Below are 27,361 nucleotides of genomic sequence, written 5' to 3'. Positions count from 1 at the left end.
GTCATATGGTGGTTGAACCCAAGACCTTAGCTTCATTAGTACTATTTTCTAAATGACTAAGCCAATCTAACTGGCCACAGATAGTTGTAGCAGAAAAGTCATACTCACAGCTTGAAAACTCTTGAATGTATCCCAAACAAGATGAAAATGTCTTTGGAAAGTGTTTAACAAAATAAACAAAAATACAATAAAACATAGAGAATGTTAATTTGTTGTTTTCTCAGTCAATATGCAGCCCACAGGGATCTTCTTCTGTTTGAGCTTGACACCACTGCTATGTAGTGCTAACAAGTCAAAGCTGGAGATTTTTTTCAACATGATATCTTCTGGCCTTAGCTGGATCCATTTCCTAGGTTTAAGGTAGAGGTTCATAATTTAGAGCACATTATTTTTTAGAAAAGATAGATAGATGATAGATAAATAGAGAGATAGATGACTAATTCAATATAATTGATTTATAATCCTATGTATTTTATTTTATTCTTTTAAAAGCATTATTTTAAGAAAGGGTTCTTAAGCTTCATCAGACTGACACAAAAAAGGTTAACAGCCCCTCCCCTACGTACACGTACATGTGTATGTACATGCATGTTGAACTAGCTAATCACAATTTCCCAATGTGCCCTCTACAGCACCACAGCGGCTAGGGCTGGAGCTTATTATCTTTCCTTTCTGCTGCTATTCATTCCTGGTGTTTCAGTATCTCATTTATCTAGAGGTAGGTAGGTGTAGGACCAACACCAAATGTCAGTTGATACAATGGGAAGCTCTCTATAATCACCCTTTCCTCTATAAAAACAATTCAGTAATAAGGCAAAGTGGTATAGATGCAGATGGTTTTGTCTCTTTGTTTTCCAGGTGGATCGAGTCAGCTACCTCCTCCAGGAAATCTATGGCATTGAAAACAAAAACAACCAGGAAACCAAGGTAGGTTCATGAGTTAACGACTGTTTATTGAGCACTACTTAGAACTAGGTTTTGAGAGATGAGGTTTATTTGAGGGAGAGGGGATTATAATTAATAAAAGGATCTTGTCCTTTGCTTTTTCATGGAGGTTCAGGTAGCTCCTATGTCTGTATAACACAATTACTCCAAAGCTAACTCACTTTTCTGTTGCTGTCTTAGCCTCTCAAGGAAAGCAGAAATTTCTTTCTGTATGGACTGAGTGCCTACTGAATAAATATCCTAGGCCTTTTATTTTCTGTCCTACCTGAGACATAAATAGGTAATGCAGCAATAAAGGTTTCTGAGATCTTTTCCTGTCATCCAACTGAGTAATCTTAAGCAAATTGCTTCTCTCCTCTGCCTAATGAGGTTTCCTCATCATATAAGAAGGTTTTGTGCTGTGTCTCTGCCATTCAGGGATATGCTTAGGGTGAGATAATGTCTGTGAAAGACTTTGAGCTCCTCTAAGATGTTTTAGTAAGTGGGAACCTTGCAATAACCTGTCTCTCCACGAAACAGAATTCACTGTAAAACAGATTTATATTTGACCCCATCCATGGGGCTTAAGTAATGAAATGCCAACAGGATTTCATTATAGGGTACTATAATCCACGAAGTAGTCCCCCAGTCCACCATGACATTAAGCACAGCGTTATAGTGAGTTACTAGTGTCTAGAAGCACTGTTCAGTCTCTCTGGAAAGTCGCTGTTATACATGGTATGAGGACTTGCTTTGCCTATTTCCTCCCACAGCTCTTACTTTCCCCTCTCCTCAGGGAGATAGAGAGTGTCAGGATGGTGGAAGTTTTTTATACTCCTGAATGAACCAGGTCTTCCTGACCAGGGTTCAGTGTTTCTCATGCTGAGGTCCTGCCATAGACTGGGAGCTGTATGTTCCAACATGCATGCGTGGAGAACACTTGATGGAATGGCAAGAGCAGGGCTTCCATGTTGGTGCCCAGGGCCGAGGGTCCTCCTTGTCCTGGGTTAATGATGACTCATTTGTCATTAACATGGTGGCTTGGTTTTACCATTTCAGCAAAGAAGATTTAAATCTGAGAGTTTTAATGGACTATAGCAGGTTTCAGCTAGGAGAGTGGACAGGTAAATCATGTTTCACATTTTAAACACCCAGCTTCCACCTTTTGGTCTGGCTTGAATTGTTCAAAATTTGTCTTGCACAAAGTAAATAAGAACTGACAGCTTGGTTTGATGGCTACGTAAGGGCTGCAGAAAGGAAGAGCTTGCTCTGGTTGGGAAGGACCTGCCTTCTCTGTGGTTCTTTGCTCCTCTTTGCATCATATTCATCTGCTGCTCCCTGTTTACCTGTGGAATTGTGTGAGAAGCTAAGTTGGAAATTATTTGCCGTTACAGCCGTCTGATGATGAGAACAGCGACAACAGTAATGAATGTGTTGTGTGCCTATCTGACCTGCGAGACACTCTGATCCTTCCCTGCCGACACCTTTGTCTTTGTAACTCATGTGCAGATACCCTGCGCTATCAAGCAAATAACTGCCCCATCTGCAGGCTACGTGAGTATTCTGGGAAAATGTGGTCTCCGTTTCCTACTGGGGCCCAAACACTAATTCCCAAAGAAACAAGAATAACTAGCTGGGCCTTGGTACACAGGCAGGGCTGCCCTGTGCTTGACCTGTATGTATGGTTTTGGGTTTTCTTTTTCTTTTCAGCTTTTACTCATCTTTGCATTTTTATGTTGCTATGTTTCCTGGGTGTTTGGGGGAGAGCATGGGATGAGATCTCTGTGCCTTTAGAGCAATGATGAATCAATCTTCCATTATGATGAATAACTGCAAGGAAGAAGGATAGGCTTCTACTTAAGATTTATTTCTCTTACATTTGCCACTGAGAATGGAATGTTCTAGTCTTGAACATTTCATACTTAAATATTAGTCCCGATGCCACCATTACCATGCCCTGTGAATTTGAACAAATTGTCTCATCTGTAAACTTTCCTCATCCTTATGGGATATTTCCTGTATCTTGGGCAGCCTTTCCCAGTTTCCTCTAACAACAAACAGGAAGTTCAATATTGGTAGGAGTGACTTGCCTTGTAAAACTTTACCAAAAAAAAATTCCCCACTCTAAGCTGTAAACACATGAAAATAAGATAGTAAGCCAGTGGGGTAAGGAAGATTGAATTTCTTTTAGTCTCACTGCTTCTCAGCTTGGCATAACCTTGCCCTTCCACTGTCCTAAATAACTTTCCACTCTGTTATCTTTCTGTCATTCTCGTCCTGGTTCTTCACGATCATAGGTAACTCCTGCCTTCCTTTTCTGCTTCAGCTCTGTGCCAGTGATAAGGGATTCTGATTCTTCCTTATGAAAAGCTAGAAATGAATTTATCAGGCTCGGAGCTTATTCTGAGGGCACAACCGTGGATGTCAAGCCTCCAGGCAAAGCAGACAATCTGGGATAAAGGATGAGTCACCAGACTAGGTGTAGGAACACAAATCACGATTCCAGGAAAAGTAGAGGCAGAAGATTGAGATGAAGAACTGGAGGCACAAGTTTGACATAAGCTATGTTGAGACTATCCCAGAAGAGGCGGACCCAGAAGAACAAAGCACCTCGCTGCAGCCTATAGCTGCTCCTCTGCCAAGTCCCTGCATGCCCAGCAGATATAGAACTGAAACTGAGCTGGTTTGACTGGGCCTCGGGAGATCCATAACCCTGCTCATGATCCTGTCCTAGCTAGAGTAAGGCAGGCACTGCTTTTCTCCTTTCTCTTTCCTTCTAGGTTCACAATTGACTTCAGCAGTTTGGAATCTCTGTATTTCTCATTAAGGTTCTGTTGGCTCTTTGTACCTGTCACCTGTAGCTGAAAACCTTATATCTTACTTTATACATCTTACAAATCTTACATTATACATTAAGATCATCAAGCATGAGCCCTCCTGAGTGTCCACTTTGACGTATCCCTCCAGTTTTCTCCACATGGCCCAAGATATTCCTCCTCTTCAAAACTAACTCCTCTAGATCAGGGCTTCCTAAACTTTTTCCACTCTCAACCCCTTTTCGTGTTTCGGCAGTGCTCCTTGGCATTGCATGGCCTGAGGGCATTTGCAGTGCAAAGCGTACATGCTTTGTGTCCAAAACAAAGGCTGCAGTGAAGTTGCAGAATGCAACATGGGCAAGCACTGCCAGAAACACCTTGGATTCATTACATGTTTGATTTTTAATTAATTTTTGGTCATTGTGCATTCAGAAGCCTTTTACTGTTGCCAGATTTTTTGCGACCCCACATGGGATCATAACCCACAGTTTAAGAAGTGCTGCTTTAGTATAGATTATATCCCTCCTTGCCTCAGGAAGGACTTGGCCACCATAGGAATCCCTTCTTATTCTTCACATCTCCCCATTTACTTGTTGCTTCCCTTTGGTATTTGCATATTCAAGAAAACCTCTACCTCACTTCTTTCCCACTTCCAGTTGCTCATCTGTTTGTCTTTTCTTTCCCCTTCATGGACAGACTTCTGTGGTGTGTCATTGATATCACTTGCCTCATTTTTTTAACCACTTATTCCCTCCTTAACCATACTTATCAGGCTAGAAAAACTGTGTTAAGGTAACTGGTAATGAACTAGAGATCTTATCACTTAAGAGGCAAATTAAAGGCTTTAAGACTTGGTAGGGTTATATCTGTGACTGAGATATAACTCTAGAAGGCTATACCTTATTAAAAAGAAACAGGGTCAGTAAAGGGGAGAAGGGAAGAATAGAGTAGAATTGTTTATGAAGAAGATATATTACCAATTATGATTTTAGAAAACATGCCCCTCCCTCTCTGAAGAGAAGGAGCAGACTTTTGGTCCAGAATGAGGCATATATTTTCTGACATCGCCAGAGTGTTGGCTGTCTTCTTGAATGTTCTCCTTTGTCATAAGGGAGAGTTTTGTGGAGCAGAGGAGTCATTGGGAAGTGGTAGTGATATTCACAAAAAGAAGAGAACATCGATAAAAGACTTTTAAAAAGATATACTTATGAGGAAACCTAGAAATCTGACAGGGGAAGTATGGTATAATGCATTTGGATAGAGATCAGTGGAGGCAGAGACAGAAGCAATACTTTAACTGGAATATACCACAGAACACTCGGATGGGGAAAATTCAGTTATTTGGACATCTGCTTGAGTGCTTTCTCTGCCACAAGCAGAGTAGCTAATAATTTCTTAACTTAACTTAATGATAATTTTGTCCTTCAGAAGGTGGATGGAACAACCAGGGATCTTGATCTTCTAATCTGGATTTTATTGGGAGAAAGGAGGGCCAAGGAAGGGATGCTTAACTCCTATTTTGCTTTTCTTTTCTCTGCTGAGGAGTGTGATCTCTGCAGTAGAATGGACAGGAGAATATAAAGCTCATAGGGAGTTGATGTCTAATCTAATTAAGGGAATTGTAAGAAAACACTGAGCTGCTCTTGATGAATTCAAGTTAGAACTGTAACCTAGGGAACAGAAAGAATTGGCCCATGTGATTGTTGAACCACTCCATAGTCAGTGCACTTAGAGGGATCATAGATCATAGAAAACTGGAAGGTTGTTAACGGACTAGACAAGGACTCGAGAAAATCTCAGTTTTCAAAAGGAGGAAGAAAATGGAGTCTGAAAACTACGGATCATTAAATGTTAATGCCCAGCAGAATTCTAGAACATTTGTTAAAAGCATAATTAGCAAACATCTAGAAAAGAAAGTGGTGATAACAGATACATTCATGGCTTCATCAAGGACAGGTAAATTGTACTTCCTTTTTTTTTTTTTAACAGGATTACCATGCTGGTAGGTTAGGAGACTTCTGTAGCAAAAGTTTACATAGAATTGATTGAAAAAAAAAATGGGGGGGGGAGGTGATAGTGGTGGTATTTAACATCACTATTTTTGCTTCCCAGCAATACTCCTTCAATAGAATTTGTCCTTGTACCAAAAAGAACAGTTAAAGAAAATAAAGCAACACATAAACAATGTCTGGCAGTATATGCTGCTTACCATATGCGTAGTCCTCTCTGTCAAGAAGAGGGAAGTAAGTTTCGTTGTTGGTCCTCTAGCATCAAGGTTATATGTATCCCCATCATATTAATATGAATTCTGTTGTTTTTTAGGGGTGTTTTCTTTTACATTATTGCTGTCATTGCTTATATTGTTCTCTTGGTTCTGTTTTCTTCACTCTGCATCAATTTACAAGTTTATCAAGTTTCTCTGATAGCCTTATATTCATCATTTTTTAGAACTCACTCATTTTCCATCACTTTTGTTCTGCTATTCCTCAGTGGACAGACACTTTGTTTTAAATTTTTTTTTTGCTACCCTAAAAAAAATGCTGCTTTGAATGTTTTCATATATGTAGGACTTTTGCCACTGTCTTTAACTTATTTGGGATGTATACCCAGGAGTGATATACCAAGATTTTTAGCAAATCTTTTGATAAATTCTGTAATACTATTCTTGAGGACAATAGAGATGTGGGCTAGAAAACAATAAAATTAGGTAGATTTAGCACTGGTTGGATGGTCAGACCCAGTGAGGAGTCATTAATCATTTTATGTCAACTTAGCAGGTGGTCTCCAGTGAATTGTTCCAGGGATCTGTGCACATGGCCTTCTGCTGTTGAACTTTTTTATCATTGACTTGGATAAAAAGTTAGATGGCCTGCTTATCAAATTTGCAGATGACTCAAAGCTTTTAGGGATCTCTAATTGCTAGATAACAAACCCATTTCAAAACGATTTTGACAGGCTGTAGAACACTGGGCCAAATCTAATATAATGCCATGTAGTAGGGACAAATATAAAACTTTATATTTGGGTTAAAAAAAATAAACTTGACAACTCACACACAGTATTCTACCTCCCATCACTGTGCTGTTGCACTGGCTATCTCTCATGCCTGAAATGATCTCCATCCATATCTCTGCTTCTTGATTTCCCTGGTTTCTTTCAAGAGTCAGCTCAAACACCATCTGTAGCAGGTGATACCCCAATTGCTAGTGCCTTTTATGCCAAGGTTACCTTGTATATTATGTGTATGTCTCGTATATGCCTAAATATGTATATGTTGTCTCCCCTATTAGACTGTCAGTCCTTAGCATGGTGTGTGGCCTATAGTAGGTGCTTAAAAATGTTTCTTGATTGATTGATCAAGTGATTCACAGATAGGGGAGATATGACTAAACTGCACTTTATTGTTAAAAGATCTGAGGGTTTTAACGAACGGTATGATTAGGAGGCGTTAGCAGTGACACATGGCAGCCGAGAAAGCCAATGCAGTGTTCGGCTACATGAAAGGCCTGGTATACTGGACTAAGGAAGTGATAGTCTCTCAGTACTTTACCCTGGTGAGACCCTGCTTATAATAATATATCCACTTCTGGGGACCACATTTGAGGAAGGACATGGTTGATCTGGGGATTGTCCTGAGAAGGACATGAGGATGGGGAAGAGCCTCAAATTAATGTCTTATGAGATTAGGTTGAAGTAATTGTGAGTGCTTACCCTGGAAGAGAGAAGAAAAAACTAGAATAGAGAGGTTATACAGTGGAAAAAAAATACTGGATCCAGAATCAGAGGACTTAGGTTTGAGTCATGACTATTCCATTTATTACGTGTATGATATTAGGCAGGTCACTTAATCCTTCTGCAGCTCAGTTTTATTGTCTGTAAAATGAAGATGCTGGACTAGATGACCTCTGAAGTCTTTTCTGGTTCTAAATCTATAATCTTATGAATTAGGGTGGACACGATCTCAAATCTAATGTCTTCTTCTCAATCTTCATCCATCTTGACCTTTGATAGACCTTTGATACTATCACCTCCTTGATTTTTTCTTCTCTCTAGGTTTTGTGACACGAGTTTCTCCTGGTTCTCCTCCTGCTTATCTGCTTATTCCTCAGTCTCCTTTGCTGTATATTGATCTAGGTCACTCCTGCTAAGGGATCCCCCTGGGATCTGTTCTGGGTTGTCTTTTCATCTCTTTCTATGTTATTTTGTTGGGTGATCCCATCAGCTGCTGTGGATTCAGTTATCATCTCTATGCTGATGATTCTCCAGTCTGCTTATCCATGCTTTCAGTCTTGCATCTCCAGCTACCTACTGGACATCTTAAACTCAGCATGTCCAAAATGGAATTCATTATCCTTCCCCCCAGTCCTTCTCTTCTTCTGAGCTTCATCATTACTTTTGAGAATATTGTTCTCCTCCCCATCACCTAGGCTCACAACCTAGGTATAATATTTGACTCCTCATTCTCACCCCTCATATCCAATTTGTTGCCAATCTCTGTTAGTTTTACCTTCATAACCCTCTCCTCTGACACTGCTACCCCCCTGGTGCAGGCACTCATCACCTCACACCTGGACTATCGTAGTAGCCTGTTGATGCACCTGTTATAAGTCTCTCCTCACTATATTCTACCTATCAGCTGTCAAAGTGATCTAGTTAGAGCACAAGGCTGACTATGTCATCTTTCCCTCCCTGTAGCCAGAATGGCCTTTGTTTTCTTTGAATGACTCAGCTTACCTCATTGAGCCTCTGGACACTGTGGCTTGCTCTTCCGGGGCAGGAAGCCCAAAGAGCATTCCAGGAAGCAGACAACTTCCTGTGTGATGAGTCATGGGGCTGGCTGAGGGGAGGTGTTAACGGCTATGCTAGGGGGAGGGGCCAAGTCAAGAACCAATCGGCCCTGGTCGTTCAGGCGGTGCTTGATGATGTCAAAAAACTCTATAAGAGGGGAGAGGACAGCTTGAAGATCCTCTCTTTTCCTTTTCCGGTTGGAGCCAGCGACAGTTACAGCGACAGTTACAGCGACAGTTACAGCTACAGTTGGAGCCAGAGGCAGTTACAGAGGCAGTTACGACAGTTACGTCAGTTACAGCCACAGCCACAGACACAGCTGAAGCAGGAGCTGCCAGTAGCAGAGCTGACCTACGGGAGAAAGCTGAACAAAGACTTCAGGCCAGTGGGTAATCTTATTACCATAGAGGGGGAAACATGATTTTGCTTTACGCAATCATGCTTCTCTGTAGCCTCCTGGTTACTCTTTCAAGGCGTACTTATTGGGCCTGGAAGCTTTTGATCAATATATCAAAATGGGGTTGCTGGTTCATGGGTTGGTTACTGTGGAGCCTAAATAAATGTTTTGATTCTTCTGCCTTCTACTTTGAGAGTTTCTTATATCCGGCGATTCCGAACGTTTCAGACATGTTTATGATCCTATTTGAGATTATAAACTCTGCCCTCCTGATAAATTTGCACGCGTGGGTTCGAATCCCATCCTCGTCGCCAAATTTATCAGGAGGGCAGAGTTTATAATCTCAAATAGGATCATAAACATGTCTGAAACGTTCGGAATCGCCGGATATAAGAAACTCTCAAAGTAGAAGGCAGAAGAATCAAAACATTTATTTAGGCTCCACAGTAACCAACCCATGAACCAGCAACCCCATTTTGATATATTGATCAAAAGCTTCCAGGCCCAATAAGTACGCCTTGAAAGAGTAACCAGGAGGCTACAGAGAAGCATGATTGCGTAAAGCAAAATCATGTTTCCCCCTCTATGGTAATAAGATTACCCACTGGCCTGAAGTCTTTGTTCAGCTTTCTCCCGTAGGTCAGCTCTGCTACTGGCAGCTCCTGCTTCAGCTGTGTCTGTGGCTGTGGCTGTAACTGACGTAACTGTCGTAACTGCCTCTGTAACTGCCTCTGGCTCCAACTGTAGCTGTAACTGTCGCTGTAACTGTCGCTGTAACTGTCGCTGGCTCCAACCGGAAAAGGAAAAGAGAGGATCTTCAAGCTGTCCTCTCCCCTCTTATAGAGTTTTTTGACATCATCAAGCACCGCCTGAACGACCAGGGCCGATTGGTTCTTGACTTGGCCCCTCCCCCTAGCATAGCCGTTAACACCTCCCCTCAGCCAGCCCCATGACTCATCACACAGGAAGTTGTCTGCTTCCTGGAATGCTCTTTGGGCTTCCTGCCCCGGAAGAGCAAGCCACAGTGTCCAGAGGCTCAATGAGGTAAGCTGAGTCATTCAAAGAAAACAAAGGCCATTCTGGCTACACTCCCCCCTCAAGAAACTCCAGTGGCTCCTTATTGTTTCCAAGATCATATATAAAAACCTTTGTTTGGCATTCAAAGTCCTTTCCTTCCCTTTCCCACCTTTCCAGTTTTATATTTTCTCACTCATTTTGATCCTGTGACACCGACTTCCTTATTGTTCCTGGAATAAGACTCCAAATGCCCTGACTCTGTGCATATTCATTAGTTTTCTTCCCTTCATGGACTTCTCTTTTCTCATCTCCACCTCCTAGCTTCCTTCAAGTCCCAGCTAAAATCCTACCTTGTACAGGAAGCTTTTCCCAATTCACCTTTATTCTAGTGCCTTCCCTCAGCTGACTATTTAAAACTTATCCTGTGTATAGCTTGTTTGTACAGAGTTGTTTGCATTTTTGTCTTCCCATTAATCTGTGAGTTCCTTTGAGAGTGGGACTGTCTTTTGCCTTTATTTGTATCCCCAGCATTTAGCACAGTGTCTGGTACATAGTAGGTGCGTAATAAATGTTTATTGACTGGCTTTTGAAATATTTGAAGGTTGTCAGATGGAAGAAGTATCATACTTGTTATGCTTGGCCCTGAGGTACAGAAATAGTTAACCAGAAGTAGAAGTTGCTTGGAAGCAAAGAGGAAAAACTGACCTATTTCTGTTGCAGAAAGGTTCAAAATCTCAAAGTCTTCCTTAATTGTTCACTTTCACTCACTCTTTATCTCCAATCAGTTGCCAGATCTTACAGATTTTACCACAAGACCTCTCACATCCATCCTTTTCTCTACTTACAGAAGCATCATTCTAGAGTAGGCCCTCATCATCTGTTTGCCTCTGATCTAAAATCTGATTCACAGTCTAACTCCAGCATAGATTTCTAGACTTGTTGCAAAATGCTAACCCTCATCGAATCTGCATTTCAGTCTCACCTGGCCTTCTTGCTGTTCCCTGTACGCTTGCCCATTTCAATTTGATTTTTTTCAGTTTCCCCCCCTTTGATCAATGGGAGATTTATCTCACATGGTCTACTTACATATAAGCAAGTTCTAGAAAATTTTTAACATAGTTATTATTAGTAGTATGCTCTAACATAAGCTTTTCTGGTGCAAGTTTAGAGCCAGCTTTAACAAGTAAGACAAAGTCTGAAGAGGGCAGTGAGGGCCCATTTACCAAGGGCAGCCAGGTGAACCAGGAAATGGGGTTTCACCAGGGGTCACCTGTAATAGGTAGTTGTGTTTCTGTTATAACTCACTGGATCTTATGTAGACTAGTCACAATTTCTCCTGATTGGTTACAGTAAGATTGATTAATCATAGCACAAGCCCTTCCCTGAGCTGCAGTAAAAATATCTAAAACCATGCAATTAACCTACCTCAATGTAGAGTAAGGAGATGGACTCATTTGTGGCCTGAGGCAATTTCTCAGTTTCAAGTGAGATTCAAACTACTTGGAGGACTCAAAGGATTAATCTGAGAGGGGGGGGTTTGCATGTCACTGTGGTAACCAAGGAAATACAGCAAACATAAATGCCGTGAAACAAAAAGCCAAAGTGATACAATGATGATCATCGATATTAACTAACATCAAGGCTCCTTGTATCCTAGTAACCTACTCCCAATGTCCATTTAATCAGCACTTTTCATCTTGGATCCCAGATGTCCTACATAGGCATCTGGTCCCTGGAAACATCTTCTCTTGGACATTCTGCAATAAGCCTTGTTCTCAGGGTAGCTCTGAAGTCAGCTCCTCCTAAATAAATTTGCTCCTCTGTTTCCAAGTCACTTACAGAGAATCCTAGGTAGTTTTATTTAAATCTGCCAGTAGTAAAACTCAGCACAATTCAGGACAACCTTTAAATTTAGTTTTCTAGTAACCAACCTGTGTGGTAAAAATCAGCTCAAGCCTTGCCTTATGGTTTTGATCTCATTAACAGTAAAGCTATAAGAAGAATTAGGAACCCATAGTTCTCCTGAAACTTCAGAGAATTTCAGTTTTTACATACTCTTTGCTATTTCTGATATGGAAACTGCTACTGGTAGGCTGAAGGAATAATTTTTAAAAGAATTTATTGAGGTCTGACTTGTGAAATAGGCTCTTATATCGCTTAAAATTGTCAAGCAGATACTTCAGATAGGAAAATAATTTCACCCTCTTCACAATTATCAATGCAATTTCACGTGTAGAATCCTTAATCCAATTTTTAAAACTTATAATCCAATTAGAAACATTTGGAAGCCAATTTTATATATATATTTATATATTCTGGTTCTTAGGGAAAATAATCAGATCCTGTTGCCTTTTCAAAATTCACCACCCCATTTAATTAGAATACTGTTATATTACATCTTTCTCTACAAATCCTTTGTCTGATTTCCCTCTTAGGAGGATATTATCCTCATATCATAACATCAAACCCAAAAATTCATTTACTTAGTTGCTTAGGATATGAAATTACCTACTAAGACTGATTGAAAATAGTAAAATCTTTCATACTGTATCCTATTACAGTAACTTAGAGATGTTTTAGCGTTAATTTTTTAATTAATAGATTTAGTATTGGAACAGCAAAACTTCTGCAGTTCACCTGCCTTGAATTTGGAAATTTGCTATGAAAAGAAGAAGCAGGGAGATGGTTGTGACTGCATTAAGACTAGTCCTCAAGGCCTAAGCTTAAGGACACAAAGTGACTCAATGTAAAATGTCATTAGTTTTGTTGGATTTCAGGTAGGATTGTTGTTATTATTTGGAACAGCCAATCATGCAGCAAAATTTTACATTATTCACAAGATATCGTAACCAGGCTCAGGAATAACCAGGTAGGAAACATTCCTGTTCAAAAAGGAAATAGATCCTACCTCTGACCATGCCAGGGTCATCCCCTCCACTTTTTCCAGGAACAGACATCCGCTTATAGCAGTTCTCAGATCACACACCCTTCGAGCAACACATAGCATTACTCTCAAATGGTGGATTACTGACTTAATGATCATGAGCACATGTATACCTGAATTTAAAACTCAGCTACTATCAAATTACAATCCCAAGATTTTTATCTCAAATGACAAGTTTCACTAATCATATATTAGAGCTAGATAGTTATTATTTCCCTCATGTTGTTTCCATAACAGTTAGCAATAAAAAAATTACCAGCCTTTCACAATAAAATCACTCAGCGTCCTTTTCTTTTTATTGTTCTTCTAGAGTTAAAACTCATGCTGGTGTAAAAAATCAGTAATTAGAAATCAAGAAAATAATTACATTCTGGAATTCTGCATACTGAATACACAGTTGTTCATTCAAGGAACAAAAAAACCCAGAAAAACACTGCTAATTAATATAAATCTCCAGACTAAGATGTCCATTTCTTAAGGCATTGTATATTAACCCCTTAAGGCAAACATAACACTTTAAGACTAAGTTGGCCTAAGATATAACTTCAATATATACTACTCTGGGTATAACGTCATAATTTTCATAATCACAGATTGTCAGATCACTTCTATACTGTGATATGAGCCCTCCCTCTTCCTTTGGCAAGGGATGTTTGTAAAGGAACCCATTTTCTCATTAAACCAATTTATTATTTTGGAATTTCACAACATTTAGCAAGTTCTTTCACGGGGATGATAAAAGTTTATGACTTTGCCCAAGCAGATGGTTCCAAAGAATCTGGCAAGTTTACAAATAGGGAGATTTTACAAGGTTATCTTTTTTTTTTCTTTTGCCACAAAGTAAGTAATTACTATTCTTCCCTTTTAAAATATACCCAGCTAAATGCTTCACAGGTTTTAACATCATGACAGCAACCTCTTATAGCTTAATTATTTCCATATTGTGAATTAAATTTTCTAATGATACAATGGCATTATCTAATAGTATTTCTTACGCAATGGAGTCCCAAAAATCACAATACAAAAAAACTTAGAAACACAATAATACCATGTACACTATCATGTATTTAAAACATGAAACAATACTTATTATCAATTAAATGACATCATTTCAGTCAAATGCACTTCCAAGTTATATTACATAGAAAATTATTAATTTGTTCATCTTTAGCATTTTATACTAATCACATTTAAAACCCAATACAGAGTTACCCAGTATGGAGTAATTATTCAGTTAAAGAATAATGACAGTAGTTAACATTTACATAGTGCTTAGCATATGCCTGGCACCATTAAGCATTTCCTGATCATTATATCATATTGATCATTACAACAATCCCAAGAGGTGAATCAGCATCCCCCTTTCAATTTGGGAACTGAAGTGCTTAAGCAGAGGCAAGGTAACTTACTTAAGGTCATACAGCTAACAAATTTCTGAGACTGGATTTTGACTCAGAATTTTTCTGATCCGTGATCATATTAAAGCCAAATGAGAAATGTAATATGTTAGGTTCTAATTTACCACAATTATCCTATTTAGTTTCAAAACAACAAAATTTTATCCAAATCAAATCTGGATTTGTAATCAATAATAGTAACAATTTAAACTTCAACAACAAAAAAGATTTTTTCCCCCAAGGGCTATTAGTTGGCAGTACTTCAAAATTTAGAGTCTGTTGTTTTCAGTTAGCTCAATTTGAAAGTTATGGTGACATTCCTAGCTCCCCGTAACTTACTCTTTATTTCCTTTTTTTTTTTAATTTTTTTTAAAATTTATTTATTTAACATATTTGGTTTTCAGCATTGATTTTCACAGCAGTTTGAATTACAAATTTTCTCCCCATTTCTACCCTCCCCCCGCTCCAAGATGGCATATATTCTGGTTGCCCTGTTCCCCAGTCAGCCCTCCCCTCTATCACCCCCTTCCCCTCTCATCCCCTTTTCCCTTCCTTTCTTGTAGGGCAAGATAAATTTCTACGCCCCATTGCCTGTGTATCTTATTTTTTAGTTGCATGCAAAAACTTTTTTTTTTTGTTTTTGAACATCTGTTTTTAAAACTTTGAGTTCCAAATTCTCTCCCCTCTTCCCTTCCCACCCACCTTCCCTAAGAAGTCGAGCACTTCAACCTAGGCCACGCATGTATCATTATGTATAACCCTTCCACAATACTCATATTGTGAAAGGCTAACTACATTTTGCTCCTTCCCAACCCATCCCGCTTTATTGAATTTTCTCCCTTGACCCTGTCCCCTTTCCAAAGTGTTTGTTTTGATTACCTCCACCCCCATCTGCGCTCCCCTCCATCATCCCCCCCCCTTTTATTTTTTTTTTTATCTTCCTCCCTCTTCTTTCCTGTGGGGTAAGATACCCAACTGAGTATGTATGGTATTCCCTCCTCATTTATTTCCTTTTAAATCACCCGAAGATTCAAATCAATTATTTCTGTTTTTTCATCCTAAACATACTCAAATACTTAAAAAGGGTGGCTTCACCTTTCCCAGAGGCATCTGCTACTCTCTGTAGTTCTGTGAGTTTTTTTTTTTAAACTGGAAGGCCTTTATGTAATGATTTCACATTCCCATCTCCCAGCTTTTAGGATCCATGAGGATTTTATATTCCTCACATGACAAATAAAATATGCTCTTCTAATAGCCCTTCAAGGACAGAATTTTAGTATACTGTCTTCGAATAATTCCAAGTTACAACTATATTATTATGGTCTCCACATCACAAATCACAAGTAATAACCACATGTGATTTCTCATATCCTTCTTATCTCAAGAGATCAAAAACCTCCCTTAAACCTCTATTTGCAAAACTCCAAACCCCTTTTACTTTCAAACCCCACTTGTCCAAACTTTCTCTCTTCCTTTCTCTAGATATCCTTCCATAGGACTTTGGTTAAATCCCGGCAAAATTGGACCTTTCTTGTCCTCTTTTCATATCCTTATCTGACACCTTTCCTACTTTCTCAATTCCTCCGCTGTTCATTTCCCAGTCATATCCTAGACTATAGAATCTATCTTTACCTCACTATATTTCACCTTGGTAATTTGGCACAAAAAAATTTATCTTACACAATACTTGTTAATTGTAATACTGTTGCCCTTAGGGGTCTTAAGAGATTACAAATGCATGGTCTTATCCGATTTCTTTTTTTTTTTTAATTTTATTTTAGACTCAAGGGCCAGAACACAGTTACAAAATAGAGAAAAGCAACAAAACATATCTGAAACTTAAATACAAACTAAGAAAGAAAAAAAGCATGTGTACGTAGCAGAACATAAGAGAGGATTCAAAATATGTAACAATAAATTTTCCTTTCAAGAAAGCCTGTATGATAAATAATGCACGTTGTGTTGAGAATTGTCCACCTTTTCTTTGCTTCCTTGTGAATTTTCTTTTCTCTGCTGTGCACTTTTTTACTTTGTTCTTTTTTTCCTTCCCTCCACCCCTGCCCCGCCACCAGAGGCTACAATAAGGTTTAGATATGTTTCTCTATAGCTATAGATATGTACATACACATATACGTATATACATACATATCCAATTTCTTGTGATGACTTTGCTTCTGGTTTACCTAGACAATTAGTTCTATTCTATCATTCACAGAATAAAATACAGTGATAACACCAAAACACTCTTCCAAATTAGATTTTATTTACTTTTAATTAGCTCCCTGATTTAAAGAAGCTCTTCTCTTTCTGTGGTCAGGGAAAGAATTAATAATAGGCATTTCTGAAGTACTAGATAAATTTAAACTGCAAACTGCAACACATTTTTTTCTTTCCCTAATCAGTGAATTCACCTTCCCCCACTAGCACTACAATAATAAATCTGTTACTCTCCAGGGAAGGAGTGATAAAGGTCTAAGTGTTGTTTTCATGTAACTTTCACAAAGTTTTATTCTTGTTTTCCCTTGAAACAAATCCTACAGAGTGTTAATCTAAAACTCACTAAACTTCTTCAGCATTTATAAAAATATTCATCTACATTTTGGAAATTCACAGCAGAAAAATTACATTTCAGTTACAAATTTAGTCTTCAAACGCCATAAATCTCTGTAGACTAGGGAACAAAGATTCTTGTTCCTTTTATCTGTCTTTATCTCTGCACTCTTTAACCTGGTCAGGGTTTACGTAGGGAGAAAAGACAGTCTTTTTTTGAAGATTTAGAAAATTCCTCAGAAAAGTTTTCCCCCCAAGGGAAAAAAATTAATTTGATTTACAAAACAGATAATATGACAAAACAAAGAGAAAAACACTTAAAAATCAGTGTACATGGGTAGAAGGCCCTTTTCAGGCCAGATTTGAGGCTTTTCTTATTATATCTTGGGCCAGTATAGGTAAGGGTATATACTTGGGTGATGGCTAGCGAGACTTCCCTTATCATTCCATTTAATCTTTTCTAACTCTATGTTTTTATCCCCTTCTGGCTGGAAATTGTTTCTCTTTCCAGATTTAAGTTATTCCCCAGCTCCTTTTCAAATGGGAAGTGTCACTTCCTTCTCACTGACTATATCAAGAAGCCCAGGGCTTAACCTCCTCTTCTGCCAATGGTAGTGAGTGGCTTGGGACTTACTTTGTGACATTACTAATGGGGTGCCACTGACAGATATCTTTTGATCACTCCTCAGCCTGAGCTGGGAATCTCCCTTGGAGAAAAAAAATGTCTCCTAAGGGCTTGTCAATTTGGGTAGTTTCCTAGGTTTTTATGTACCATTTCTTGCCAAATACTCACATTAAACACAAACAGCACACCAAGACAAACAAGCAAAGTTGCTATTTCCCCACTAGAGTGGGGGACTTTTGCATTGGCAGAAGAGTTGTGACCAAGGGGGAAGTCTGGCCTCCAGGACAGTCCTCTGCAGAGAAGTCTCTCAGTGGAGAATCCACTGGAGCATTCTAGGGAATCCCCAAGACTGCTCAGGGAATTGGGGTCCCTTCTTTGGTCTCCTGGCTGGCTTGCCAGCTGTTGCAATTGAAATTCTGGGCTGATTCAGCTTACTGGGCTAGCCATTACTGATAAAAGGAGTCTTTAGCTCCTCAGCAAGCCAGAAGACCCTGAATGAACATGTACAGATCATTTTGATAGACAAAAGGAGGAGCAACCAAAAAAAACCAAAAAACAGAAGGCTCTATCATAGCTGGAGAAAACAATATGATTGGTTACAATGGCTGAGATATCATAGGCATGGGGAACAATGTGATTGGATGGAAATTGGGAATTTGGGGCTAGCAACCCCTCCTTCCGTTTTGTCACTAGGCAATTCAGATTGTTTTAGTCCATCTGCAAGAATAATTAATGATATACAGATAACAGAGTTCCTTTAATTGGTCAAGAACAGCTAGGTATAGAGGTAATAGGTTTATTTTAATTAAAGTTATTTCTAGGGAAACTGAACTTTTAAACTTAAGTCAGAGAGGAAGCCTGAATTTCTGAAGCTATGAATTGCTGACCTTAACTCAAGTGGTTACACAAAATGTCAGTATTACTCTGTATTTGGACTTAGTTTTAGAAAGAGGTAAGGCTTTGAAAAAGATGACTTAAAGGATTTCAGAGTAGGGTACAGATTAAATACTAACAGGTTTTCTATCCTATTGGGATTTCAGACTAAAGTTCTATCCTGATAGGATTTTGTGCTATGTAGTATAAAGAGAGAACAAGGTGGAAAAGTGAACTTCACTATCCTTCCTTGTTGACTGTAAGATCAGGTCCATCTCAAAGAGGAGACAGGCCAAGCTGAACTTACTAAGAACTGCCAGTTAGATGACATACACATTTGCGCCGTGCTGAATCTAGATACCTCACCAAGCACTGTCTTCCCATTTTGGAAGCTGTTTGTTAAGATGCAGAAGCTTGATGAAGAACTTAAACCTGCTGTTTTGTTTTCATGTGTTGTGTGGATAAGTGCAGTTAATGAGTATGCGCATGATAGTTTTTTTTAATATATAGTATAGTATTAAGATGCCTCAGAATCATGAGATATTCGGTTGAGCAGTGAGCTGGCACAGTGGATAGAGTACTGGGCCTGTGGTCAGGAAAGCTCATCTTTCAGAGTTCAAATATGACATCAGACACTTACTAGCTGTGTGAACCCAGGCAAGTCACCTCGCCCTGTTTGCCTCAGTTTCTACATCTATAAAATGAGCTGGAGAAGGAAGTGGCAAACCACTCCAGTATCTTTGCGAAGAAAACCCCAAATGGGGTCACAAAAAGTCAGACAAGACTAAACAGTTGGACAACAACAATTATATTATGCTCAATAAATGCAGGGGATATGTTAGGATTTAAAATAGGGCATCTTGGAGGAGACAGTTGTTCAGAGATTTCAGGGAAAGATCAGGAGCATAGATACAAAAATGAGGATATGCTGAAGTGGAATGAGAGAACTCATGAGGAAATGGTTATTTTCTTCCTAGGGAAGTATAGCAGTCATGTGTAGGTGAGGGCAGGCAAAAGAAGAACAGAAGAAGGGAAAGTGTTTGGAAAAGGCCTTGATCAAAGAGCCATAGTGGACGAGCAGAAGAATTCTTGCCCAGGCCTGACTGCAGTGTACATTCTGATAATATGAATCTACAGTGAATCAAGTCATTTAAAGTCTAGGACTTTAACTGGTTTTTGGTTTGGGTTTTTTTTTTTTATTTTTGCCACCGTGCAGAAATAGAGGAAGCAGATTAGATGGGAGCTGTAATGTAAGGAATTGGCAAAGCAGGTTTTTTCTAATCAAGGGGTTGTTTGACTGAGAAAGTCCAGAATAGTGGAGAGAGGTCAGTGGATTGTTCAGTCCAATGGCTCACAACTTGCTGGATGGCATTCAAACATCAGTCCACATGTAACTGAATGTTAATGACTGAGAATAACTGGCAGCGTCGATGTTAGCTTGTGGGGGAATGAGCTGCCAGCTGCAGTGTTAGATCCTGCCAAAATCAAGTGGAATTCATCAGTCACTGAAAAGGCTTTCAAGTAGTCTTCATGTTTCAGTTGGACTACAGACAGTTCTCACTTATGTAAGTGGGTCATACCGCAGACCCCTGTGTAAAGTGACTTCCTAAAAGTTAAGTAATGTGAATTTGCCCCTACCTGCCTACGCCACTTAGTCTGTATAACAAAGGCATACACAAAATAGTACCCTTCCTTAAGTCATTGGGGACTGGAGAAGAGAGAAGGGGGGGCTGCTAGGAAACAGCTCAGGATCTACTGATCTTTGGGCCTCAAACAAGTAATGCGGACCAAGAGCTTTTGTCTCTGTATTTCCATGAACTCCGGAGAAGGCAGGGAGAAAAGCAAACAAAAAACTTCCTCTAACCAGACAGGCTCTGTGGCAGCTGAAATAGCCATCAAGGAACTAGCGTGTGTGTTCTTATACCCAAATTATTACCACTAAACATATGGCCAATATTTGGACTCACATCAGTGGGGAAAGAAAAAAAACCAGAGCATTTGGGGTGACAGGGAGTTGCCCCCTTGGTTTGCTGCATTGGGTTGGGCCTAGAGAAATTGGGGGATGGAGGTGTAGCCCTGGGCTTGAATGGGACACTCTCCCCTCTGGCCACTGGCCACCCAGCACTTTAGGAAAAACAGTCAGCAACTCTTCTTCAGTCATCTGAATTCTTAGCCCTGCAACTAGAGCTAAGCAGATAACTCTCCAGCACTTAATCCCGGGTTTGAGAAGGAAGCAGAGCAGTCCACTTCACTTGGGTCATCTTCCTTCCTTTCCTTCCCCTTCTCCCCCACCCCCAAACAAGGTGAGCCTCCTACTCTGGAGCTGTACTTCCTCTAACCTTCTGACTTCCAGGATGGAATTTGGGTCTGATAGAAAGCCATGGGGGAGAAGGTTGGGGGGATGAGGAACAAAGGCCAAAGTGTGGGAGAGGGCCCTGGGTTGTAGCATACTGACAACTGGAGTTGGAATGCAGATTTCTTTCAGAATTCTTTACATAAAGCCAAATTTGCATAATGTGAATTTATGTAAAGGGAGAACTGTCTGTACTGTTCTCTCCGGCACTGTGAGATGCCACAAATATTCTTTCCAAGAATTTGCCACTCCAGGAGAACTGATCTTCTCCAGGAGAACTGTCTGCTGGGTGGCCCAGTATAATTTGAAAATTGCAAATCTCATCCACAGTGCTAGAAATCCACTAGATCTCTGAGGCAAGGCTACAAGGTTCCCATTCCTACTTTTGTTGGCCCAGTATAATTTGAAAATTGCAAATCTCATCCACAGTGCTAGAAATCCACTAGATCTCTGAGGCAAGGCTACAAGGTTCCCATTCCTACTTTTGTATAAGCCAGATGCCCAAAGAACTCAGTGTCTCAACCTTCTGGTTCTAGGAGTGGGTTCTGTGGCACATGCAGGCAGTTTGAAATAGAATTCATTAAATTATTTGTCCTCATAGTTATGTGAGTAGAGTGATAAATGATAGGCTACCCTGAAGATTCACCTTGTAATGATCTCTTATCTTTTATGACCTTTGTGTGTAACCATGCAGAATCTGAATATACCTGTGTTCATTCTCTGTTTTTCTCTCATATACACATGTGTGTATACCTATGATATCTAATACAGATTGATAATTTTACAACATCCATAACTCTGTAGAGTGGATTGTTGGGTAGACAGTATTTTCCATTTACAGGCTGGAGAACTGAGGTCACAGAGAGGTTAATTTACCTGTAGTAACAAAGGAGACCATTGGCAAAGCCAGAACCAGAGTCTGGGTCTCCTGATTCCCTGTCCAGAGCCCTCCAAAATCCCCATAGAATCTCAGCTTTGTTATTGTTGTTTGTCTTTTTGTTCTTGAAGAGCAAGAAGGATCTCACGAGGGTGATGTCTTGACAGCACATGGATCGGATTTAAATGAGCAGAGCTGCACAGAATCATCAGCCTCCCTCTCCTCCAGAGCCATCGAAGTACAGTGGTGGCCTGGGGACTTCAGGGACATCTACTCCAGCCTGAACAGGAATTTTTCCTGAACAAGAATCTCTCTATAGCAGACTCAGCAAGTTGTCATCCAGCTTTTGAAGACTTCCAATGAGGGGAACCCATCGCCTCCTGAGACATTCCCTTTTTAATTAGCTTTAATTAGGAAGTTTGTCCTTGCATCAAGACTTTTTTCTCTTTGCAACTTCTACCCATTGCCTGTAGTTCTGGCCTAAGGGACCAAATAGAACATGTCTAATCCCTTTGCCACATAATAAACCCTTCAAATGCTAGGAAACTGCTATCATGTTGCCGCTCTCTGCCCCTCCCACGTACTCTCTTTTCCAGACTAAACATCCTCCATCCTTTCAACTGGACTTCACATGGCATGGCCTGGACACTCCAGATGTTTAGGTTTGATCACCTGTAAACACATGCTAAATATTAGGCATCTAGTCCTATATTTAGATGCATTCCAGTAAGCAAAAGAAATTTGACCAATTCATTCATATATCAGTTCTTTTTCGGAACAAGGTAAAGGTCAGCTGGTGGGCCTCTTTAGACTCTGCTTCTAAAATACTGTTAATTCTTATTCTTGCACGAGTGGGAGTCGTGTTGGTGGATCGTTCAGTATTTGGTGCCACACAGTGTGGTACACGTTCTAAATAGTAGCAGCAGCAGCTGTTACCATGACTGATAGACTTTCACTCTTCTTCCTTAGCTTTCCGGGCCCTCCTACAGATCCGGGCAGTGAGGAAGAAACCAGGAGCGCTGTCCCCTGTCTCATTCAGTCCTGTTTTAGCACAGAGCATGGACCACGATGAACACTCTGTAAGTGACTCATTTTTGCCTGAGCCATTAGAAAGAGGGAACTCTTGGTCAAAATGGCTTTTAGTTTTAGGACATAGCGAGAGGAGCAAGGCCTACAGTTAAGAAACTGGCTAACTGCACAGAAGCATAGGTCTGTCTACATATGTCATGCCAAAACATCCAGGTTGTCATCTAAATGTTTCTAAATAATCAGCTGTCTGGCACAGGGCAAGCAGAGCCTCTAAGTTGTATTGGGCCTCAGTTTCTTTGTTAGGACAGGTATCTGAGTCTCAGCTGGGATGAAATGGCAAATAACTGTGCTCGGAAGAAGCCTTCCTTTCCATTGTATCTGGCAAATAGTGAACACCTGCTGCAGCATATAGCTTCCGTGACATAGTTTGAGGGGCTGGGCCTCCAGATAGAGCTCTCTTTCCCATCCTTAAGCAAGCTGAGGGGCTGTCTGCAAGTCTTCTAATAAGATGTCTCATTTCTTCCCTTTGAAAGCCAGCGGTGATTAAAGTCTGTGATTCCCTCCCCCTCCCCCTGGCCCTGAGTGCCTCTACTGAATATTAGGGAAATAGTTGCTGCTGTCAATCCAGATGCTGTTAATATTGCTAATGCAGATGTCCCTCACTTAAATCAAACCCTGAAAATGGAAATAACAGGAGACAGCAGAGTGCAGTGGAAAAATTAAGGGATATCACGAGACCTGAGATCTAGCCCCAGTTCTGTGCCAATCATCTGTGTGACTGTGGGCAAGTCACTTGACTTTCTCTGGGCCTCAGTTTCTTCTTCTGTAAAATGAAGAATTTCAAATAGGTAATAGCTCAGAAGTCCTTTGAATTAGGGAGGCTGTTAATTGCTTTACCATAGCGTTCTTTGCTTTACAAAGCATACCAATGTCACATAGCAAGCCATTTTGGCACAGTAAATAGGGTTTGATATTTGAAGGCTCGGATTGTATGCAACTCTCCAGAAGCATGTTAGCATAAAATGAAGCACATTTGTATGATTAACCCATTTTTTTTAAAGATCTTTAACATTTAACTGAAGGTTGGTGACCAAATTGTCTTTTACAACAACCTGGTGTTTCTGCTGCATGTAGTTGAATGTTAGAATGTTTGTTCCATGGCTTGATGTCCTGCTACTTGAGTACAGGGATGGGCACCTTCCCATAAAGGTGATAAATTAAAGGGACACTGTCAAGCAATGCAGGCCTCAAATTTAGATTGCATATATAAAAAAAAGTCCCTGCACCCTTCAGGTTAGTGTCCAAAGCTTCCCTTCCCTCCTTTCTTCCCCTAAAGAGGTTCATATAATTGAATAAATAAAATCCATATTCTTTGCCACTCATCTGGCATAGATTATTTGTTAACTTTGGGCAAATGGCTATTTATAAGGCTGCTCTCAGATAACACGATATGAGCAGAAATGAGTAAATTTCTCAAGTGGGTCAGTAATGAGGATATAGGGTGGTGGGGATTGTATTTAGGATTGTTTTTGTTTTTAATAATTAGTCTGATATCATAAACTCCCTGGCTGGAGGAACTGACTAGTTCTAGAGTAACCAGTATATGTTGTCATTCAGTGCTCCAGGGGTACCTGGAAAGTGGGTGGGGGATGCGTGGGGGTGGGCAAGGAATCCATCACATAAATAGTCACCAGAAAATTGGGAAATTCCCTTTCAGAAAACTCTAGCATTGTTTGAGGGATGTTAGTTATTGTAAAATATATGATTTTTATCTTGACAGTGTCCCTTTAAAAAATCAAAGTCGAACCCTGTCTCATTGGCCAGCAAGAAACCTAAAAGGGAAACAGTAAGTGTATTTGGTCTATATGGCTACGTTATTGCCCCATCCCCCAACCAGAAAACAGACTCGTATAGAAAACCATTCTCCCCGCAAACACTAGGGATTACTCACATAGTGTATTTCATTTACTTAGGCCATTAAAGCAGTATCGCTTCCCTGTAGTCGTTCTCTGCATGCACAGGAAGAGAGCTTTCTGACCCAAGCTGCTCCTTGGAAAGTCGAGGCCAAAGGCCTGTGGGCACAGGGGCTCCTTCCTGCCAGGGGCCAGTTTGCCAAGCCATGAGCTACAAGTTCTCTTGCCAGCTTTGCTAAGCTTCTTTTGTTTCTTTTAAATGCTCTTCTTCACCTTTTTTTTTTCCTGCTGGCAAATGGAACTAATGTTGAAGGTGGAATTAATGTTGTTGCTTTTTTATTGCAAATGGCATTTCCTATAAGTGTTTGTTTCTCATCATCACCCTGCTTTCTGCTTTTGGTATTTGGATTTACTAGGTTTTGTCTGTTTAGTCTAAAGACTTAAATTTTCCCAGATGTCTTTTGCAACTTGGAGAACAGGATAGGGCAGCCCAGACATATTAATGGCAGTTAGAGATAAGCCTCATATTAAAATGTCACCTGAATTGCTGCGTCTCCTAGTGGTCACTGATTAGATAGGAGTTGGCTATTTGAAAGGAAAAAAGTCTTAACTTCAAAAGTTGTAACTGTTAATTAAAAATATGCCTGTAGGAATTATTAAGAAAGTAGGTATCTACTTTTAAAGATTAAATCATATATGAAAGAAAGGATTCCCAAAGCAAGATATATTAAAAGGAAAAAATATGAAAGAATTTATCTGGCACACCAAATGCTCAACTGACCTAACAGAGTAATAGGAAAGTTACCTAAACAGGAAGAGTGTGCACTCTTGATTCCCCACTGCCTGCCTCCCTTTTTAAATTCCATTTTCCATGCCATGTCACCTCTTAGTTCCCTCTTTCCATCTCCTTGAAAGACCTACCCTATTTCTGAGGGGGGCTACTGGTCAAACCCAGAAAAGCAGAGGGAGAGTTGTATCCTGCTCCCAATCCTCACCCATCATTAGTCACATCAGCCTTTTCAGCCCAACACATGAGCTCTTTGCCTTCTCTTTAAGAAGGTTTGGGGTAGGTGGGGTGCTCTGATCCCAAGCATTTGGCTGAAACACAAGAGTTTCCGATGTATTTCAGACTCATTTGGTACGTACTAGAATCTCCTGCTTTGCCCTCCCAGCTCTCCTGTGTTCTCCATTCTTCTACTAACTCTCACTAGCTGTCCATTCTTTCTCTAATTATAGATATAGAAAGCCAGGAAGGAGCTCTTAGCCCAAGCCTGAGGACGAATTTTCATATATCCTTCAGTAAATCTCACCTTTTCCTATCTAGCCTGATGCTGTATAGCATGGCCTCCATCTCTGCTTAGATGCAGGTAGCCTCAGGGAGGGCTAAAGTTAGGTTTAGGGATACAGTGATTTTCTCAGAGAGTAATAGGGAGTAAGGGGGAGTTCTTTCCCCGACAGCGTAGTTGGTCAGAAAATACTAGAACCCACATTCTCATCCTTCAGGTGGAGGAGGTATTGGCTTCCTGCTTCACCTTCATCTTGTATTTATTATCCCTTTTACAAGCACTCACCTTTTTTTTTTCCCCTTAGCAAATAAAGAACCTGCTTTTCAGCAGCATTCAAAAGGGACCTCCAAGGAGGGTGGTTTCCCTATCAGTGCATACAGTTCCAGGGTGATGTCATAAATAAGAAAGCACTTTCTGAGGCCCCAGTAAGGAGTACTTTCCAGCTAGAACTGGACAGGATTGTTCCTTAGAAAACTTACATTCATGGAAGTATGATGTCATTGGGGTATAGGACTGTCTTAAGGCAGGAATCTCATTTTGGGCCCCACGTCTTAAGGGCTGCGTGGTATTCTGAAAGAAGGCCAGCCTTATCCTAAACTCTCCATATAATTCACAGAACTCAGACAACATCCCACCTGGATATGAACCCATCTCCTTGCTGGAAGCTCTGAATGGCCTTCGCTCCATCTCTCCAGCTATTCCTTCGGCTCCTCTTTATGAAGAAATCACTTATTCAGGGGTTTCTGATGGGCTCTCTCAGGCTGGCTGTCCTCTCGCTGGGCTCGATAGAGCCTTGGAGAGCAGCCTTCAGAAGAGCAAGCCAAACAAGTCTCCAGACAGGTCAGTATCATTGAGTGTATAGGTAGTGTTCCTTCCAAGATCTGCTCTGTGCGGACCGTGGGAAATGGAATAATGGGTGTTCATCCGTATATCATTCTAGCACATTACGTTCCCCATCATCTCCTATCCGTGAAGAAGATGAAGAGAAACTGTCTGAAGATTCTGACTCACCTCCCCCACTGAGTGGTGCTGAGCTAGTCCTTCGAGAGAGCAGCTCCCCAGAGGTATGTCGAATTCCCAGCCTGAAACGGACCTGAGAGGTCAGTCACTGTGAATCTGTCCACTTTGTTCTGGGAAGATTGCCTGTGTGGTAGGCTAAGGGGCATTTACTTAGAAAAACAGCAGGCAATGGTTGTCAGTCATTATTTAAAGTGGGAGTGGATGACAATAACTGTAAGTTCTAAAGTTATTAACCTTAATGTCCCCGTTGTTCTTTTTACCCTGGTAGCTTGGACCTTGGCTAAGGTGTAATTCTGTTCTAGGCCCTAGGCCATTGATAGCAACTCGTGTGCATAACCAAATGAGGTGGATTTTTCTTTTCTTCCCCTTTTTTTTAAAGAGCTTCATAACTGAGGACATTGAAGAGGTGCCATCTCTAAAACAAGGTAAGCTATCTTCTACTTCCTTGAGAATGATAACTTTTGAAGCATGCACTAGTTCTAAACGAACACTACACAAGATTCTTTGTAGTCTTAGGATGGCAATGAAACTATTTTAGGACGTCTGTTGTCC

The 27,361-nt window shown here is 40.3% G+C and overlaps 1 protein-coding gene across 4 annotated transcripts in view; it reads left to right on the top strand.

Moving 5' to 3' along the window:
* The window catches only part of MGRN1 (mahogunin ring finger 1), a 115,522-nt gene that overhangs the window by 71,191 nt on the left and 16,970 nt on the right, over window positions 1–27,361 (top strand). For 2 of the 4 annotated variants that reach the window (XM_036737888.1, XM_036737886.1), the window contains exons 9-15: window positions 859–927; window positions 2,319–2,478; window positions 22,531–22,640; window positions 24,371–24,436; window positions 26,406–26,629; window positions 26,730–26,853; window positions 27,189–27,234. In XM_036737888.1, the coding sequence (XP_036593783.1) occupies window positions 859–927; window positions 2,319–2,478; window positions 22,531–22,640; window positions 24,371–24,436; window positions 26,406–26,629; window positions 26,730–26,853; window positions 27,189–27,234 (799 nt within the window). The remainder of the gene's footprint in view (window positions 1–858; window positions 928–2,318; window positions 2,479–22,530; window positions 22,641–24,370; window positions 24,437–26,405; window positions 26,630–26,729; window positions 26,854–27,188; window positions 27,235–27,361) is intronic. The other 2 variants (XM_036737887.1, XM_036737889.1) reach the window with 1 other exon arrangement.

The sequence above is a fragment of the Trichosurus vulpecula genome, chromosome 9 (assembly GCF_011100635.1).
Source record: "Trichosurus vulpecula isolate mTriVul1 chromosome 9, mTriVul1.pri, whole genome shotgun sequence".
Taxonomy (NCBI): domain Eukaryota; kingdom Metazoa; phylum Chordata; class Mammalia; order Diprotodontia; family Phalangeridae; genus Trichosurus; species Trichosurus vulpecula.
The sequence above is the reverse complement of the archived record's forward strand: the minus strand, read 5'-3'. Positions and strand labels throughout refer to the sequence as shown.